Here is a 20,848-nt window from a genome sequence, read left to right on the forward strand (position 1 = left end):
TGAATTCATATGATTTTTACATTGGAATGAAATGACACCACCATGAAACAATCGAACATGTCTAAGTCTACAGGCAGCACCAAAACAATCACGCTCTGAGGTGCTGCAGTGGCACAAAATCCTGCTTGAAAAACCCGGATCCTCATGATTTTTGCACTAAGTCATCCCAAAATCACCAGCACATCACAACTCCAGCCATTAGCCACATGTCTGAACACAACAATCACACATCCCTTGCTTCTTGCTGCTGCAGTGATGCAAAAACCTGCTTGAAAAACATGGATTCTTATGGATCCTCATTATTTTTCCACTTGGTCACCCAAAAATCACCTGCACATCACAGATCATACCCCTAGAAACATGTCTGAACACAATAATCCTGCATCCCATGCATCATGGCACAAAAATGTGGTTAAAACACACAGATCCTCATGGATCCTCCTGATTTTTGCACTTGGTCACCCCAAATAACCAGCACATCACAGCTCATGCCCTTGGCAACATGTCTGATCACAATAATCACATTTTCTGTGCTCCGTGCCACCTCAGTGGAGCAAAAACCTGCATAGAAAACATGGATCCTCATGGAGCCTCATGATTTTTGCACTAAGTCAACCCAAAATCACCAGCACATCACAGCTGAAGCCCCTGGCCACATGTCTGAACACAACAATCATGCATCATACGGTCCACGGCACTGCAGTGGTGCATAAACCTGCTTGGAAAACACAGATCCTCATGGGTCCTTATGATTTTTGCACTAAGTCCCCTCCAAATTAGCAGCAAATCATAGCCCTTGGCCACATCTCTGAACACAACCATCATGCATCCCTTGCTATGTGGTGCAAACACCTGCTTGGAAAACATGGATCCTAGTGGATCCTCATGATTTTTGCACCAAGTCATGCCAAAATCACCACCTCTCAAAACAATGCCAGCTGAGCTAGGGGTTTGGGGGGGAGGGAGGCAAGGGTTGGGTAAGAATTGGCAAGGGATGGCTAGGAGTTGGGGAAATTGGAAGGGGTGGCTAGGGGTGGTTAGGGGTGGAGGGAGGGTGGCAAGAGGTGCGGTAAGGTGGCAAGAGATGGCTACGGTGGGGAAAATGAGAAGGGGTGGGGGAGGGAAAGCCTCTGCCAGGTCCCATGGGCCCACACTGTGCCCCCACCCCCGCACCCCACTTACCTTTACGGCATGGCGTTGGTCTCGGTGCCCCGCTAGAAGGAGTAGTCTAGCAAGGCAGGGCTGAAAAGCAGGCTGAAGGGGGAAGGAGAAGGGGTGTGGGGATGATTTTCCATCCCCACATGAACCAATGGTGGTCTGCCCAGGGTGTTTGTCCCCACCCCACCCCGTTATAGCTATGCCACTGGGTAAGGGTTGTTTGACAGTGGAATACACTGCCTCAGAGGGTGGTGGAGTCCCCTTCTTTGGAAGTTTTTTAAACAGAGGCTGAATGGCCATTTGTTCGGAGTGCTTTTATTGTGTGTTCCTGCAGGGCTGGGTTGGACTTTATGACCCTTGTGGTCTCTTCCAACTCTATGATTCTAATGGAAAACAGTAATGCAGATCTACATTTTTGTTCCATATTTCCAGTGTTAAATAGTGGAACATTCATTAACTGTTTTTGACTTGAGGAAAATCCTCTGTTCTGAATCAATATGTAAAATAGTCTTCAAACAAACACAAGTGTCACCCGTTCATTTTATTATGAGCACATAGCATCATATTTCTTTTTTTAAAAAAAATCAATGTAATGGTATTTTTTTAAAAAAAATCCTGAAAAATATATTGCTTCCACCATATGGGACAACCAACGACTCACCAACCGATTTAAGATGCAGCATATTGAGCTGACCATATGTTACAGTGCTGTTGAATGGCTGAGTGATTCATGCCCGTCACATTCTAGTATATCAATTAAAGCTCCTTGAAGTCTGCATGATTTGTGTCTCTGTTATTAAACCCTGCTAATTCATCCCACTTACACATCTGTTATAAATCTCTAGGAGTGCTGCATGATTCATGGCAATCTGTGAGCATGGTACAGCAAATTCTTCTCCTTGTAATTAACAGTAAATTGTTTTACTGCCATGCAATGAATTTTACAGTTATATTGCAAATGAACTCCTAAATGCATGGCTCTTTCCTAAGAACTGACTTATATCATTAGGCAATTAAAAAGTATTGCTTTGAACCAAAAGCTTTTAATCAAGAGAAATACAACTTAAACTCAGTCTAAAGACCATGCAAATTTGACATACTGGCAAAAGAATAATTTGTGCAATTTCCCGAAGAATGAAATATGTCCTTTGGGGAGAACAAACAAATAAGTTTTGGCTCTTAGCAGTAGTACACAAAGAGCAACCAATCTGTAGCTGAAGAGCACTTGGCAAGAGAAGATACCCAGCAGATATTGTTTATCTCAGGAGTTATTGAAGTCATCATTTAAGTCATTACCAAATTTCTCAGATTATGTTTCACGTCCTTAATTGGAACACAGTGCCTATATCCTTGAAATAAGTAATTGGATAATTAAGCAAGCAAAATCATCACAGGATTCCAGTGTTGTTTAAGAATTTCAGTCAAAGGTGAAGCCAATTCATTTTAGCTTTGTCTCTGTAGCTTCCTGCAGAAGCTTTAATTCCCCCTCCCTCCTTGTGTAATTCTTGGCAGCAGTCTCAAATGCATGAGTCCATACATCAAGTCAGTAGTCAAACAACAAATGAAATTAAATTCATGGAAAAGACTAATTGAAGGACACCAACCCAAAGTGTTTGGTGCCCCCTGTGTGTGTCAGTGTACATATGTGTGTGAGGTGTGTGTGTGTAATGACAAATTTGCATGATAATTCCCCCTTTTTAGAATGAAGCAAAAAGTGACTGGCTTAATAAGGGATTATTCAAGGCAGGAAGGAGCAAAATGCATTCATAACCAGAAACAAAGATTATGAAAAAAAATAGGCAACTACTGAGAAAGAAGAGGATGATTGGTTTATGCATTATGAATAAAAAGGTAGAAAAATATTTATATTAGTATTCACTAATGACTATATATACAAGATTGCTGTAATTAAAATTATAAATTAACATATTAAGAGTGCTTGTTTAATCACTTTGGGTCCCATTCACAATGACAGACTTTTATGTACTTGCATGCAAAGCAATATGTATTTCCAGAGCTGAAGCAAACAGTCCGCTTATTTTACTTTTAATAGAGAAAGAAAAATCTAATGCACCACTAATTAACAGTTAATTGGATATGGGTGGTTTTTAAGACTGTGACAGAACACTGTGCTTAAAAACCATTATATGGCAGGCCATACAGTTGTTGTAGATAGCTTGTACCTTTCCAATTCAGACATTATAGTTTGGGGTTGATTTTTTAAAATTATTATTCTAAAGGCAATAAAAATAATACTGGAAACCATAGCAAGTGAACAGAAACTAGAAATCAACCCAGTGTATCTGACTATTTTTTTTGTAGAATTTATTTTTTAAACTATGAGATTTGAAAGGGGTGCGTGTGTTTTTAAATAAATTGTATTCAAATAATAATCTGTTGGAAATTATTTGCCAGATAAATAAGACTACTGTAGGAAGAAAAAATGACAAGACATTGCATATGTGACTCTAGGCAGCTGCTAGATGGCTAAGTCAGGGATGGCAAAAGCGCTGTCCCTGGGCAGATGTTCGCACAGGTGGTGCTGCTGCAATGCAGCAGCGCAGTCCTGTGTGGCCCCGAGCAGTGTGAAGGCGCCGCTTTCTACCTCCCTTCCCGAGGGAGGTTTTTGGGAAGCGCCGATTTCCCATCCCCCCCCCACACCTCGTCCTCCCTGGAGGTCAGAGGGCAGCATGGGCGGGTCCCTGCAGCCCTCCAGACCGACACTGGAGGACGAGGTGAGTGGGGGGGCACAGAAGAGGCGGCTCCACGTGGAGCCGCCTCTTCTGTGCTGGCCTCTGCGTGGGCTGCTCGCACGCTCCCATGCGAAAGGCCCCTTCCCCTCCACCGGCATAATTTCTGCCGGTGGAGAGGTGCCCTTTCTGCTGTGCGGAAAGGGCCATACATTCAGGTTTCTCATTGATGGCAATGTCAAATAGTGGTGTATCCTGGGCACAAAGTAAACGGCTGGGCATAGAATTGCAATAGAAAGGAGAAATCCACTGTATAATGGATAGTCCATTTTACCTCTGCTCACTGACTGTTTAAGGCATTTCAGTCTTTATTAATTTCTAATCTTTAGGATGCAGCTAGTTTGATATAGCAAATGATGTGCAGTTCTCAGAGAAGACTTGAGTTCAAGCTTCATGTTTACCATGGATTCAATATATTGCCTTGGATAAGTCAGTCTCTATGTCAGTCCTTCATTTATAAAATACGACTTGCCTGCGGCTCTCCAAATGTTCATGGACTACAATTCCCATCAGCCCCTGCTAGCATGGCCAATTGGAAGGAGGGAGGAAGGGGAGAGAGGGAGTGAAGGGTGGCATGCAAGGGAGGGGGTAGGGGGCCCGGCATCTGGACATGGCCCACCCACCCTAGCAGAAGGAGGGGGAGGGAGTGGCATGCAAGGGAAGGGGAGGGAGGGAAGGGAGAGAGGGAATGAAGGGTGGCATGCAAGGGAGGGGAGGGAGGGGGTTATTGTAATGACAAATACTGAATGCACTGTGTAAAGAACTTTGCTAAATAAACAGTATAAATGACAAACAGTAGCAGTTACTAAAAGATTAAGATTTCACAAACTATTGTTTATCCTTTGGAATGTAATCAAAAGTTGAGAGGACTTTAAAGGGTTATGTTTTTTAGAAGGGACATTTCAGTTCTTGACTGCTAGTGCTTCAAAAATATTGGGTACAATTCAACTAAAGCTGGATATTACTAAAGTCTAACTAAAAGTAATGGGACTTCAGGTAGTCTCAAAACTTGTTCTATAGTCATGAGTAACTTTATCTGGGTTTAGGAATCAGAATTTACAATATAATCCCTATCATTTGAGGAACCTGCAATAACAACAATATAATTAGACATAAAGATAAAGGTTGCACTGGCAGTACTGGATAATCAGAATCATTTGTAAAACTTAGATTTATATAAAAGTATCCACTGACCATTTATTTATTGTTTACTTATTAAAAAAATAATTAGCAGCCTTTCTACCTTGCAGAATTCAAATTGGCTTACAGGGTAAATAAAATAATGATTACAAAAAATAAAGGAAAACAGTTACATTTTAAAAAGATACAGACCATACATTAATTCCTGAAACACAACATTTTAACAGTTAACAACAGAGAGAAAGCATGCCTACACTCCAAAAAACATGTAATAGTCATGCATTCTAACATGGTCATATTCTAAAATTTTTCAAAATGACTCTTAAATCACCTGTAAATGCTCATAGCCTAGCTTCACTCATATCAATGAAACCAATGTAAATTATTTCACATTCAAACCAAAATTTAATATTTGCCCAATAAGAGATCAATAACCATACCTGAAGATATAATTGGGAATTTGGAAATCTGCCTGTAAATCTGAAGCCTGAATCGACATTTACATAGCCTGTATACCATATTGGATGGATCCTGTATGAAAAGCTAACTTCACTCTTGTCTAAATATAAAATAGGATTTGCAGAAATATTTGTATATTGTGATCCAACAAAACTAATTTATGTGTCACTGCATAGCAGAGAGTGAGTGAAGAAGGCTCACCCATTGCACAAGCACCTCTCATCGTGCCAGCTCAATCCTGACAATCCTTCTGTTGTGCAGGTTTTGCACGGTAACACCTACACAGATGGGCCTGTCATGCCCCCTGAATGTCTAAATATTCACTTTTGCTTTGACACATGAGCAAGAGACAATAACCAAATGGTTATCTTTTCTCAGCCACCAGCTGTTCACGATTGGCAACAAAGACTATAGGAATATTTGTGTGAGCTTCAGTACCAGATTCTAACAGTGATATTCAATGACTCCCAAAAGAAAACAGTTACTCAGGTTTTCATGCCTCTTGTCCATTCTTTTCCATAGCCTTACTTTAAACTCCATAAAACTCCACAACAAGAAACACAACTTTGTTGTATTTCAGATATGGCAGTGGACAAATACATGTGAAAAAAATTACATCCATTTGGAAAGTTCAAGTATATTTTACAAGAAATCTACATGCAAATGATACCTGATTACTGTATACCCAGCACTTGAAGACAATGTATGACTGGATACTATACTATAGGTTCTCTTAATGCTGTGGAAAATATATGGTGAACCAAAAAATCAGTGTATCTTCTGCAATTCTTGTCTTAAGCAAGGCCCTAAATTCATATCTCCAAAGGTATCATAAGAATACAGGCTGAATGTTTCCCAACTGAAAAAACAGAGGAGAAGGTGGTACGTTTCACCTCCACAGCATTCTGCTTTCAGAAGAAAATAGTTCCCACTGACATATATATTATTGAAGATATGCTTGACCTTAATTGCAGTATCTTAGCTTTTGTTTGCATTATTCTTTCAGACTATTAAAATATATTCCTTCCCCATTTGGGTACTGGCCCAGAGATTTCTATTCTCATTCTTCTATAATATCTATGGAAATCCATTCTCTGCTGGCGTATACGAGGTGTATGATACCCTTGTTCCTCATACCCCGGATCATCTAATCAAGTAATCAAGGTAGTAGTCAAGGCTATCATTTAAATCTTTAATAACTGGCTAGTTATCTTTCAGTCATTCCTCAGTGCAAAAAATACATACAGCCAATAGGCTATTGCTTTATTTCAATAAAAATATTTATGAGAAAGTACTTTAACATCAAATATCAAATTAATATCAAAGTATTAATGGTTCTCCAAAATGATCTCTCAAGTTTCAATGAGCCATTTATTTTCAAGAAATTGACGAACAGATAAGGTAGCTTCATCATTAATAATAACAAATCCTATTTCAACGCCATTGGTTTCTATTGAAACTGCTCATTAGAATGGCTTGCAAGATGCTGAGCTACAGATATGTAAAATGTTGGCACTGATTTTCCAGTTCATATGTGAAAACTGGGTGAAAGACAAATAAATTTACATGTAGTATGGTACAATGAATACAGTGCTGGAGTTAGAAACTGAAGGCAGAGATTAAAATGCTTGTTGACTCAAGAAGTTTAACTGATCTTGGGCTTAATTCTCTCTCTGTCAATTCTAACTCTAAAAATTGTTAGTACCCAAACAATCTGATCCTGACCGCAACATGGGTGGTCTCACCGAGCAGGGGGGCCTTTGGTGGAGGGGGGATAAGGTCTATGTCCTGGCGATCCTGCTCTGACAGGTTCTAGCAGGCTGCCACAATGCCAAGTTGGCAGGACACTGCGAGTTTGTCAAGGCCCTACACCTGGCTTGGAGGCAGTTCTGGTGGCCTTCCCTCTGCAGGGTTGTAGCCGACTACATGGCAGGGTGCCCGGTTTGTGCGGCAGTGAAACACATCACGGGGAAGCAGCCAGGCCTCCTGCTGCCGCTTCCCAGCCCCGAAGCCCCATGGCGCTGTATTTCTATGGACTTCATTACTGATCTCCCTGCCAGCAGGGGGAAGTTGGTCATCTGGGTTGTGGTGGACCTATTCTCTAAACAGGCTCACTTCGTCCCATGCAGGGGACTCTCTTCAGTCCAAAAGATGGCCCACTTGTTCCTAACCCACACCTACCAACTCCACAGGGCCCCCGCAAGATCATTTCCGACAGGGGTCCCCAATTCATTCCCCGCTTTTGGAGGGCATTCATGGGACTGCTGGGGGTTGAGTTGGGCCTCTCTTCTGCCTACCATGCAGCAACAGATGGCGAGACCGAACGGGTCAACGGCATCCTCAAGTAGTACCTCCACTGTTATGTCAACCAACACAATGATGATTGGACAACCCTCCTCCCATTCTTCGAGTACCGCACAATGCACAACAACACCGTACAAGCACGTACGGGCCAAAGCCCATTCAAGGTGATCTATGGATGCAACAATGACCCATTTCCACTGCAGGGGGTGCTACTGGATGCACCGCCAGATCTGGATGAGTGGATCGTCGCCCTTGAATCCCTAGACAAGGCCAAATCGGACTACAAGCACTTAGCCGACCGCAAACACTGACCGGTGGATTATAAGGTGGGGGACAGGGCGTACCTCTCCACCAAGAACTTGCGGGGCCTGCCAGGGACGTGCAAGCTAGGAGCACGGTTTATCAGACCTTTTTGCGTCTCTCGGGTGATCAACCCGGTCGCACTTGAACTCGAGCTCCCCAAAACCCTCGCCCGTATCCACCCGGTGTTCCACATCAGCCTCCTAAAGAAAGTGGCCCCCAGTGACGTTTGGCACCAGGACGACCCTCCACCCGAAGTATACATAGTCAATGGGGAGATACACCAGGAAATCGCCGCTATCGTGGACTCTCGCATGCATAGGAGAACTTTGCAATATCTGGTCGAGTGGAAGGACCTCCCCCCCCGGGTACAACGAATGGGTGTCAGTGCAACACGTCGCTGCTCCACACCTGCTCCAGGCCTTTCACTGGGCATACCTGGACAAACCGGGTGGGAGGGGGCCTTAAGGGGAGCGGGATGTCAGGGCTGTTTCACTTCACCTGTCAGGCTAAGTTTCACTTCTCCGAGTCCCCTATAAGTTTCATTTCTCCGTTCCCACTGTAACAGGGAACCACCCACCCACACACCTTATATATACTGGAACTGAGGGCAAGAACCCTGTAGATAGGGTGACATATATCAATAAAGTTATTCCTGTTTCACAGAGCTGACTTCGTTTGAGTGTGTTCAGCCTTACACTTTCATGGCAGAATGGGGGTTCAGGCTTTGATCTCCCAGACACAACAACCACTATACTACACTGTCTCTCTGATACTGAGTTGCATATTTTGATACTGCTGTAATTCCTCAGGTATAACTTTGTGACCATGTTTGAAATAGGCATGTAAATATGTATGTGTGCTTTGGTCCTGAATGTATAGAGGTCAAAAAAGCCAATATGTCATCAAGGCCAGAAGTTGCAAGTGCAACTGGGCCAAACAATGTACAAAGGCAATGGATTAATTGCAGATAATGCCAATTTATTGAGATGGGAAGATCATATACACACAAAAGTCTTCATACAACCACATGGGCAATTTAGTGTTGGATCTGCCTTCCAGAAACAGAAGTACTGCAAGCCCCGCCAATTGCACATATCAGTCTCACCCACTATAGCACATTCCAGATGCTTTGATTCAAAGAACAACACAACTGTAGTGTGCTGTGAAAACTAGACTTGTGGGGCCAAAGGAAATGAGGGGAGCAAGTTTGGGGGAAAGGACCACATACACTCCAGACTGGGGAAAAATAGACTACATCTGTATTGAATACAGCTGCAAGAGCATTAACATAGCATGGGGAAGATTCCAACATTGGGGACATGCTTACCACCCAATAAAGCCCCATCCCCCAGTTGCCTGCAGGGGGGACTGTGGATCCCACGTGGGCACAAGCCACTGCGTGATCCCCCTGCACCAGCCAGCAGCCCCTGAACTGGGCATGCTGCTGAATGGATCCACCCAAAATGGTGGAGATGGGCTTGCAGGCATTGTCTCCGCACAAATGGATCCATCCCAATGTGCAAACTGCAAGCTGAGACTAAGATGCAGATCATAGAAACATAAAAACATGGCTCTGGAATGGGCTCAAGGATCATCTAGTCCAACCCTCTGCAGGATAATTACAATTACCGCCTCCCTACTCCCACAAAGAACTCCGCTCTGTGCCCAGAGGAAAGCAAAAACCTCCAGGATCCCAGGTCAATGTGGCCTGGAGAAAAATTTCTTGCTGACTCCAAAATGATGATTGACATTACCCTGGATATGTAAGCAAGGGCCATGAGAGCCAAGCACTGCCTGATCTGTTGTAGCCTCTTTTTCATGATCTGCCTAACAGCAAGAAAGGATAATCTGAAACACTACCCATAACAATCCAAATGCAGAGTGAGTGGGAGAGAAATCTTGCACCCAAATAGGGCAAGACAACCTGGCTAAGTAAAGGGGGGGGGGTGGACCCAGATGATGACCCTTGTCAGGTCCACCCAAAACTCCCACTGCCCCACCAGCTCTTGGAAGATCAATGAGCCATGCTGATAGTAAAGAGTTGGCCCAATGGTCTTCCTCTCCATGTTCCCAGCCCCAAGTCACAACACAGCCCCAAAGGGTGCTCCCCAGTGGCTCATCTTTGTCCTGGAGAGAAGTGACTAGTGGGGTGCCACAGGGTTCTGGGCCCAGTGCTATTCAATATTTTTATCAATGACTTGGATGATGGAATAGAGGGCATGCAATCAAATCTGCAGATGACACCAAATTAGGAGGGGTAGCTAATACCCCAGATGACTGGGTCAGAATTCAAAATGACCTGATTGGAGAACTGGGCCAAAACTAACAAAATGAATTTCAACAGAGATAAATGTAAGATACTATACTTATGGAGATAAAATGAAATGCACAAATATAGGATGGGTTACCCCTGGCTTGACAACAGTATATCTGATAGGGGTCTGGGAGTCTAAGTAGATGCAGCAGCTAAGAAACCCAGTGCAATTCTGGGCTGCATCAGTAGCAGTATAGTGTCTAGATCAAGGGACATAATAGAGTCAATCTATTCTGCATTGGTCAGACCTCACCTGGAATACTGTGTCCAGTTCTGGGCATGGCAATTCAAGAAGGATATTGACAAGCTGGAATAGATACAGAGGGGTAACACTAAAATGGTAAAAGGTCAGAAATCAATGCCCTAGAAGGAGAGACTTAAGGAAATGGGTATGTTTAGTCTGGAGAAAACAAGGTTAAGGGGTGACATGATAGCCATATTTAAATATTTGAAGAGATGTCATGTTGAAGAGTGAGCAAACTTGTTTTCTGGTGCTCCAGAGAGTAGAATAAGGAATAATGGATTCAAGATGCAGGAAAAGATATTCCACCAAACATTTGGAAGAACTTCCTGACAGTGGAATACATGCCTCAGCATTTGGTGGAGTCTCCTTCTTTTGAAGTTTTTAAACAGCGGTTGGATGGCCATCTGTCAGGATGGCAGGAGGATAGACTTGATGGCCCTTGGGGTCCCTTCCAACTCTATGATTCTGTGATTCTAAGTAAGTCTGAGGCCATTGCATCACAAACCTCCACTGCAATTATCGATCTTACATTAGGTGGACTAATTACTTACTGTGGTATGATGCAAGCTTTGCTCTTGAAAACAGAATGAAAAAGTTGGTATGAAAACAGTATTACATAGTATATCACAGAGACATGGCTATATTTTAAGTCAACAGTATTTTGCAGATCAGGGCTGATGCCAAAGATAGTAGCTTGCCAAAACCATCTACTGGTTTCATGGCACATGCAAGTTTTGAACTGAAGAGTTCCATGTTCATAGGCTACATTTTTATAAAGCAGTGTTATATGTTATAGCAACTGATACAGAGAACAAAGTGACATAAATATTTTCTTTTAGCAAATGTGTCTAGTAAGAAAATGTTCTATGTGTTTATACAGCTGGAATTTTTCTCTAGACAACTTTTTCAGTACCATTTTATGAGGCCCAGCCCTGGCAGTTGGGTTTCCCAGCACTGTCTGCTTATTTGGCACTGGGATAGGCTAAAGACAACATTTAGAAAGACCTAGGGGGTAGGATTGGCTGGTCCTTCCTGGCTTTAGGCAGGGAGGGGGGGAGGGGTGCCAGCTCTAGGTTGAGAAACCCCTGTAGATTTGGGAATGGAGCCCTGAGAGGGGTAAGTTTGGGATGGAAGCAACCTCAACATGTATAATACCATAGACTCCACCTGCCAATTCATCCATTTTCTCCAGGGGAACTGATGTCTGTAGACTAGAGATAAGCTGTAATTCCAAGGGTTCCCCAGGTTCTACCTGGAGGCTGACATCCCTACTAGTGGTGGATCCTGCCATGGAAAGGACAGGATTAGAGGCAGATGAGGCCGGCTTTCCCTTCCTCTGATTGTCAAGCAGCTTGCCAGATGAGGCAGAAATAGAAAGGCTAGTGCTGGGTCCAGTGTCCTCCTGGCTAGCAGGCATGCATGGGGGAATCCATGTATAGGGGTATGGACAGGGCAGAGTGCATTCAGGGAAAAGAGTTGTGTAGATCAGCAAACATCCTAGAGTGGGTAAGGCCATGGCTATTGGGGCTAGAGAAGGAGAAGGAAGCATGGCAAGACTGACAGGGCAGGACTGAGGTAAGTCCCAGAATGGAGGAAGTCAGAGGCACAATGGAAGGGGGAAGAGGAAAGATTACTGTTCCCACATGCCTGGAGGAAACAGCCAAATTGTTCCACACTTCTAACTAGGTGGCAATGGATAAGGCACAGGGTGAAGGCCTTTGAGGGGGTGGTGGGGTAAGGATGAGCTCCCTCTGATTGTAACTGGGCTTGTGGCTCAATAAAAATTATTTCAGCAAAGCACTTGCATATCTCGCTATGACAAGAACTGGGAAGGAGGGATGGTATGACAAACCGCTGACCCCACCATCCCCACATTCTTCTACTCAGTCCCCCTCTAAGAAGGAAATGTGTTCCAATTACTGGGAGAGACGCAGAATTGTATATTAATTTGTCCCCTAGTGCTACTATTGCAATAGGCACTAATTTATGTGCACTTTCTTTACAGTAAATGTAAGCAAACGAAAGGAAATTAAATGATTTTTGATTGAGAAGGAAACCCTACACAAGTTTTACAATATGCTACAAACGTAAATGGAAAATGTGGTGTTTTGTTTTTAATTTGTCATGGTAAACAAATACCAATTAAGCTAGTCACTTTGTATTAACACGACACCTATCTCAGTCACTGTGCATCAACCTATGATCATGTGTAATGGTGCTCATTAGAAAGCTACGTGCCAACTTTGCACTTCGGTGGAACTCCCTCCTCCCCCCCACCCCACCCGCCGCTTACCGGCTGCTAAAGTTTGTCCCTTTCCTGGTTCACTGCTGACACAACCAACTCGATTGCAGAGAATAATTGTAAAATAATAAATCCTGTATGGTTCCAATCCCTTCACTATGTAGGAATGCTCATGAGCTTCAGCAATATGCAAAACCTACAAAAGAAACAGAATCACCATGGATGCTGTGACAGTTCTTACAATAAATAACAGGATATGTTTAACAATAAGGAATTTGCTTTGGGGCTTGATGATTTTTTCCTTTGAAGGTTTGCCAAAAGCCATTAGTGAAAATAGCATTATTTTGAAGAACCTCAACAAGGTAAAATTTAAATTATAATACTTCAAATACATCATTTGAAGGGGAATAATTCAGTTCTTGAGTGGAGAAATGAAGGAGCAAAGTTATAAAAATGTATCATAAAGCTCATAAAACTGAATGATACAGGAGTTTATATAAATAACAGTGTTGACTGTGCATGATCATGGTGTCACTATTTTGTGATGTAATCAAACCATTACAGTTCTGATCACCATGAAACATGAGATCTAACAGGAATTGTGAACAGACATATTGCCTTTGTATTACTACCACTACTACACTACTACTACTACTACTACTACTACTATTAACATAGCATTATCAGTGAGCACTGCACAAGGAAAACAACTTCTTTTCTTAAAGTAATTTGTCAAAGATTAGAGACAAGTAAGCTTGATTAAAATGTGGTATTCACACAGAGTATTGTACTGTGCATACTATTAAGCCATGGAAATGGTGCTACAAATGTAAACCTTAACTAAACTCTTCATGAACAGAACGAGCAATATTGTTGTGAATTCGGAGCCTGATCATTCACTGCAGAAATAATTATTTGTCATATTTTATTGCATTCTTTGAAGGAACCCTGATCAGCATGTTAGTCTCACAACCAGTCACCAAAATAGGATAAAATAAGAGACAACATCATCATCGGTGCTCGATCCCTTCCAGTCCGGTTTCCGTGCTGGGCATGGGACGGAGACCGTCCTCATCGCCATCACAGATATGCTCCGCATGCAGCTAGACCAAGGCGGATCGGCGCGTATTATGACCTCACAGCAGCGTGTGATGTGGTCGACCGCGACCGGTCGCCTGGCAGCCTCTGGAGTGCGAGGCACCGTCCTTCAATGGATTGCCTCGTTTCTCCAGGGTCGGGGTCAGCAGGTGTGGTGCGGGGACGAGGCTTCCGGGGCTCCACTTAGCTGTGGGGTTCCCCAGGGATACTTTCCCCGCTCTTATTTAATATCTACATGCGACCCCTTGCTCAGCTGGTGCGGAGCTTTGGGCTGGTCTGTCACCAATATGCGGATGACACCCAGCTCATTCTGTTGATGGAGAGGGGGACGAACTCCGCCCTCTTGGCTCTACAGCATTGCTTTTACAGAGTCGGGTTGCTGGTTGGTTGAGGCAGAGTAGGTTAAAACTTTATCCAACAACAAAGATCGGAGGTCCTTCTGGCTGGGCGGAGGGATTTCCAGTCGCCCTATTCTAGAAGGGGTCACTCTGGCCCCGACATCCCTGGCCCGCAGCCTGGGGGTCCGCCTGGACTCTGCCTTGACAATGGAGAGCCAGGTGGCCCATGTAACCCAGGTTGCGTTTTTTCATCTTCGCCGAAGCGGCGGTTGTATATACGGTACGACCACAATACACCGTGATCCATGCGACGGTCACCTCGAGGCTAGATTACTGTAACTGGCTTTACGCTGGGCCTTCCCTTGCGATTGATCCGGAAGCTGAAGCTGGTCCAGAATGCAGCGGCACGGCTTCTGGCAGGTGGTGATTATTCAGATCATATCACCCCTGTGCTATGCCGTCTGCACTGGCTGGTGGAGTTCCGGATCGTCTTCAAGGTGTTGGTAATAACCTTTAAGGCCTTACGCGGCATGGGGCCCTCATACCTACGGGACCGCATCACCCTTATGTCCCATCGGTAGGCCACCACGCTCAGCGGTGGCTGAACTGCTGGTGACCCCCGGCCCCGTACGATGCGGCTGAAGCCAGCCCCTGCCTGGTGGAATGCTCTACCTCCATCAGTCCGGGCCCTGCGGGATCTTGGTGAGTTCCGCAGGGCCTGCAAAACAGAGCTATTCCACCGGGCTGAAACTGAGGCTGCCATTCTCCATCCCTTGTTATTTCGGTCGGGCCCACTGTTGATTCTATCTGGGGCGCCGTTTTACCTTTTCCTCTTCTATTATTTAATTCTCCCTTTTAGCCTTGGGATTGGGCGCCCGTTTTTACCGTTTTATTGGTTTATTGTTTAAATTGTATATGATTGTTGCTGGATTTTAAATGTGTTAATTTATGCTGGATTTTAAATGTGTTAATTTATGCTGTTGGAGCTGCTGTCAGAGAACAGCCATGTTGGAAGCCGCCTCGAGCCCCTTGGGGAAGAGGCGGCCTATAAATTTGAAATATAAATAAATAAATAAATAAAATCTAGTGAGGTTTCTAATTGTATGGGGATTGAAATATCACTTTCCAATTCAAACCCAACCATTCAGCCTCTACACAGTTTGGGGCTAGAGGTCTGATCCTACGTGTCAATGCATTTTAATGGGAGAGCATCAGTTCAGGTCCTAATTTCTGCACATTGTTTTAGGCTGAGAATTGGTGCAGCGCTCCTGCAGCACTGGTTTCAGAAGGCTCAAATTTAGATCCTTTTTGCTGTCATGTCTAAAAGCAGGCATGTGGGCAACCAGCAACTTGTTTCCTCCTCGCAAACTGGGATTATAAACTGGGATTAAAATTTAAAATCATATTTCTTTTAACAATGATTGGTTTGTGAAGCTGTAATTCTGACCACAAGAAATCACTCAAATCCTAGTTTGCCTTCGCAAATGCTGGTTTCATTGCCTGTTCTACAGCCAGGGAGGGTTCATTAGAAGCCAGGCTGTCTGCAAATCAAACATCACACAAAATTTAGTACTAAATGTGGTTTGTAGAACATCTTGCATTCAGATAATCACGTTAATCATAGCTAGCTTAATTAAACCATTGTTTCATACTATATCTGAACTGAACCTAAGGTTTAGGATTACAGATTGTGAAAAGGGCACAAAGTCCAGTTTGCTCAAGCAGCTGTTGCCAAATATAACAACATACTAGACTTCCTTAAGGTTTTTCAGACCAGGACACTTAATCACACTCATATGGGGTAGGAGAAGCAGCAGAAACATACATAAACAAGAACAAGCTGAATTTGTAAAGCACATATAAAAGTTTGTCCTGACATCTGAGTGAAACTATTGTCCTTCCTCTTTTTAGCATAAATGTAGTGCAGCATTATATACATCATTATATCTCTGTGCTCCGGAAACCACTAAACATTAGCGTTTTGCTGATCAGCCTCAAGTTCTGGTTTCAAATTCAGGTATCAAGCTCTCTAAGGTCAACAGTCATTTTAATGTAGATGTAATAATGTGTATCATGGATGACAGTGAAAACGGAAGGAAAGGAAATTCCTTTAGGAAAGGACAACAGAGAGAGAGGAGTAAGCCTGCTAGCCAACTGTTCCCAATAATATAACCATGGTTAAGAAGTTGGGAAGCATTGCCTTCACACTGATTCTCTTGGCTAACCTTGCAGGATTAAGTCTTTACTTCATAGAGATAAACAAAGAGACTCCAGAACAATCTGCTGAAATAAGTCAAATCCCCTGATACAAAGACAGTTCTGTTGTGGGCAACCTGCCATGATAAAGCTTTGATACCCCTTCACTGCACTTTGATAATGGCAAGTACCTCTCCACTGGCATATTAGAATTTGGCATAGCCAACAAGACTGGGACCACTTTATAACATCGATATATCAATAACCAGAGAAAACAGATTGCTAATAACAATAATACCTGAGAAAACACTGGCAAGACTTTTTGTTCTGTAATTACATTGATGCTGTACCCCATCACTTCTCCTCTTGCTTCATTATTCTGTGGCTTTCCCCAAGACACATTCAGAGAATACGGTGAAAGAGGGAATACTGATGGAGGTGGCATGAATACAGGAGCTAAAACACAAATAAATGTGCTAATTTATCATAAAATAAATGAACAACATGTGTCAGGCAAGTTTTCCCACTATATTTGTAAAATACCATCTGTTAAACTTGATAGAATGGCTGTTTGCATCCAATTCCTAAATAAGCAGATTGTAGAAATTAATTTTCAGGTCTAAAAGGAATTTTCATATGGTTTTCAATGCCACAATTTTAAAGTAAATGAACCCCACCTATAGACAAAGTATGGGATCTATTATTTTTATGATGCACTAACCACCACTTACATCTGAAACACAGTACAGGTTTCACATAATCGCAAAGTAGATGGATTTTTAAAAGCGCAGTCTTCCTGGGACCCAGGAAAAATCTGATTAGAGCAAAGATTGTTGAACACTTAAATACCGTCAAAGTAAATTTAATTGCTGCGCAGGTTTGAAATTAACATGTCTCTCTTGTATTAGAATAGCTGATATAACGGAGATGTTTAATTACATGACATGTGACTTCTATTCTATCTAGGCACTCTAAAATGGCTATATTTTGCGATTTACCATTTACAAATCTGTCCCCGGAAAATCCTGCTGGATGCTTTGAAGTTAATGGCCCAATCCACAAACCAATTAAAGCAAAGTCCTTGGCTTTAAGCCATCTACTTGGATGGAAGTCCCATCTGGGAAAAATCAGTGGGGCTTACATCCAAGTGAAATATGTTTCAGATGAGTTGCCTAACTTGTTGATTTGAGTGACACTGTGAATGTGATCCTAGACAAAAGTTTAATGGAAGGACACAAAAATAATGATCAATGTACATCATCATTACATTTAATTCTCAACATAGCTCCATGTATGAATTCTTAAATCCAGAGATTGGGGCCCTGGACAACACAAAACTGTTTGAGAAAAGCACCAGATTTGCAGAAAATCTAAAATCTTAAAACAAAATGGAGGAGAAGAGAATGATGTAAGCTGCTTTGGGTTTCCAACTGGGGAGAAAGGTGAGGTATATATGAAGTAAATAAATAAGTAATATAAATAAGTAAACAATAAGTATAGCTGAAGATGGGGGCCTGATAAGAGGTAATTTGGTGGGTGGGTGGGAAGGAGAGCAAGAAACAGGGAACGCTGAGGATATATATGCTTCCAGGAGGGAACAATGAGGAAACAGTGTGGGGAGGAAGATACAGGGGATAGTAAGATGCCCCCGCAAGTCCTTTCATGCTCCTCAGACCAGCCTAGAGACTGGCACTGTGCAACTTGGAAAGGCTGCCAGGAGTAGGAAAAGAGGGATGCTGATGAAGGGCAAATAATACTAGGTTGGCTTGTGGGTATGGAGGGCAGAAGGAAGAAGGAAAAGGCTATGGAGTTTTCAGGAAAAGGAACAAGAAAATAGTCGCATAGAGGAAAATAAGATACCACCCCCCTCTCACCAAACCTTACACGTCCCTTACTTATAATCTCTTAAATGCTTAAAAATCATTATGCAAAGTTTATACGAGTGCTTCATTTTAGACAAAACAAATAGTTTTCAGTCCCATTGCTTTTTGTGAGACACTTGAAAAGCTGAATCAGACTAAACAGTAAGTGCGGTATTGTAGCTCAACAGATTCTGATGTTGTAGTCTACTATGCCATGGAAACCATCAGCCCTCAACTTTGCCCTGCTTTGCTAAACTATGTGACAGGATCTCATTCCCCAACCCCCATGACAACAATCCACTGCTGCAGTAAAATTAGCAAAACACAAGCATCATGTTTTGAAATGAAGGAAAGATATAGGGCGGCCACTTTTGAGGAAGAGGAAAAGCTATAGGGCTGCTGATTGTAATGATGACCATTTGTGCTATGTAATGCCATCCATCTTGCAAAAGAGACCAGCAACAGATATTCCATTTGTGTTTTTCATTTCCTCCCTCCGTTTCTTTATGCCCCTTGTATCTGCCAAGCATGGACAACCTGCAGGGGATGGGAGTGATTTGTGGGTTCACAGTTTCATGGTACTAGGATCCCAAAAAGTGCTCCACTGGCTTAATTAAGGTTTCCTGGTCAGATAAGTTCCAGGAATGGATTCAACGTGATCTAGTTCATACACACACACATCCTTCCCTTGATCCTGTGTTTGTGGAAATGGGCACCCACACACCATTCTCCATCAAACAGTTTTTCTGAAATCTGCAAACATTAACAGGTGAAGGACTATGGGGTTCCTGTTCATACCAGTCTACAAAATCCCTTTAAAAAGGCAACTGATTTTTTCCAAATATATACCACTTAAGGGTCAAGCTAGATATGCTGATGACAGACATGTTTTTATTTCATCCATCTCTGCCCTATTCACACAAAAAATGTGTTCTCTCTTTTCTACAACTATCCTATCACTTTATCTCAGCTCTGTCCACTGCTGCAGGCACTTGTCTCTGTTCCAGGCTTATGTCTGATACTGGGTCCAGGGAGAAAGAAAATTATCTGAAGTGACCAACTGCATGGATGTAACGCATAGGACAGATAGGGAAGATTCACCACAGCTTTCCAATGTTCTCTTTTTAGCATTAAAGTGAGTTGCTTGGCATTAAAGTGCAACTGTAACTTCTTAAGAAGTTGCTATTGAATTAAAATGAAGTATTCAAATAATTAATTTATTCATTTATTAACAGGAAGAAAATGGATTCTTCACAGTACACATCAAAATATACTACAAGAAACAATAAGAAATGATAAGGGAGTCAGTGGGGGCACACATTTTCCAACATTTGAAAATGAATTTATAAGACCTATTACCTGCCTCTGCAGTCCTCTGGGAAGTCCATTTTGAAAATGTGCTCCCTGCCATATTGACTGAAAGAACACGGAATGCATACTCTGTGAATGGTTTTAAATCAGTAATTTTTGTGCTAGTTAGAGGTGGTGTCAAAGCGTTCTCATTGGCAGATTCTGTCACTGGTTGAGGACTGTACCACCCACTGGCTTGGAAAATGCGACTTTCAGGGGGCACAAAGCTTCCATTTGATTGTAGTAGTCCTTTCATGTACAGTTCGTACCTAATAATTATTCCTAGAAACAACAATCACTGATTAACCAAAGGAATATATTGCTCTGAGAATATTTGAAATTCTACTACAGCTACTAATACGTTAAGAAATCATGCCTAGTGATGGTACTATATAAATATACTTGGTTGCTTTGGTGGATGAATTGAACCAAGAAATAGACAGAGTGTGACTGTTGATTCTCCTGGACCTCTCAGCAGCTTTTGATACCATCAGTCATGGTATCCTTCTGTACCAGATATCTGAACTGGGGCCAGAGGCGTAGCTGAGCCAAACTGCCTCTGGTGCTCAGTGTGTTTTTTCCAGCCCCCAATGCCCCCCCCCCATCGGGTGCCCCTCAAGATCTCTGTGGCACCCCCTCACATATCTTCTTTTCCACATCGCATTTACATTCCTTTTCTATTTCTAGTACTTTTTGAGGCTGAAAAAAGCAGCCTCTTCACAGTTCAGGGGAAAAACTGCCTGACTAACTATACTTCCCAGGAGACCTTGTGAGCCCCAAGGTCTCCTGGGAACTGTAGTTCCTCAGGCAATTTTTAGCCTGAACTGTAAATAGGCTGCTTTTTTCAGCCTCAAAAAGTACTAAAAAAGAAAAGGAACGTAGGTAAGTGTGGGAAGGGGGGTGGGGGTGCTGTGGGGGGTGCCTTGGGGGGCTGCGGGGGCATGGGGAAAAGGGGGAGGAGCTGGGTTGATTTTCCACCCCCCAGGTGTGCGCCCAGTGCATGACGCACGCACTCCGTCCCCTTGGCACTCTGCCACTGACTGGGACTGAAAGACATAGTAGTGAATTGTAAAGACCATATCACTCCAAT

The 20,848-nt window shown here is 42.9% G+C and overlaps 1 protein-coding gene across 1 annotated transcript in view; it reads right to left on the bottom strand.

The window, feature by feature from the left end:
- USH2A (usherin) overlaps window positions 1-20,848 on the bottom strand; it is a 646,790-nt gene that overhangs the window by 483,945 nt on the left and 141,997 nt on the right. The window contains exons 17-19 of the mRNA XM_048504848.1: window positions 19,768-20,040; window positions 16,845-17,002; window positions 12,966-13,110 (exon numbers count right to left, since the gene is read on the bottom strand). Of these exons, the coding sequence (XP_048360805.1) occupies window positions 12,966-13,110; window positions 16,845-17,002; window positions 19,768-20,040 (576 nt within the window). The remainder of the gene's footprint in view (window positions 1-12,965; window positions 13,111-16,844; window positions 17,003-19,767; window positions 20,041-20,848) is intronic.

The sequence above is a fragment of the Sphaerodactylus townsendi genome, linkage group LG01, assembly GCF_021028975.2.
Source record: "Sphaerodactylus townsendi isolate TG3544 linkage group LG01, MPM_Stown_v2.3, whole genome shotgun sequence".
Classification (NCBI taxonomy): Eukaryota; Metazoa; Chordata; class Lepidosauria; order Squamata; family Sphaerodactylidae; genus Sphaerodactylus; species Sphaerodactylus townsendi.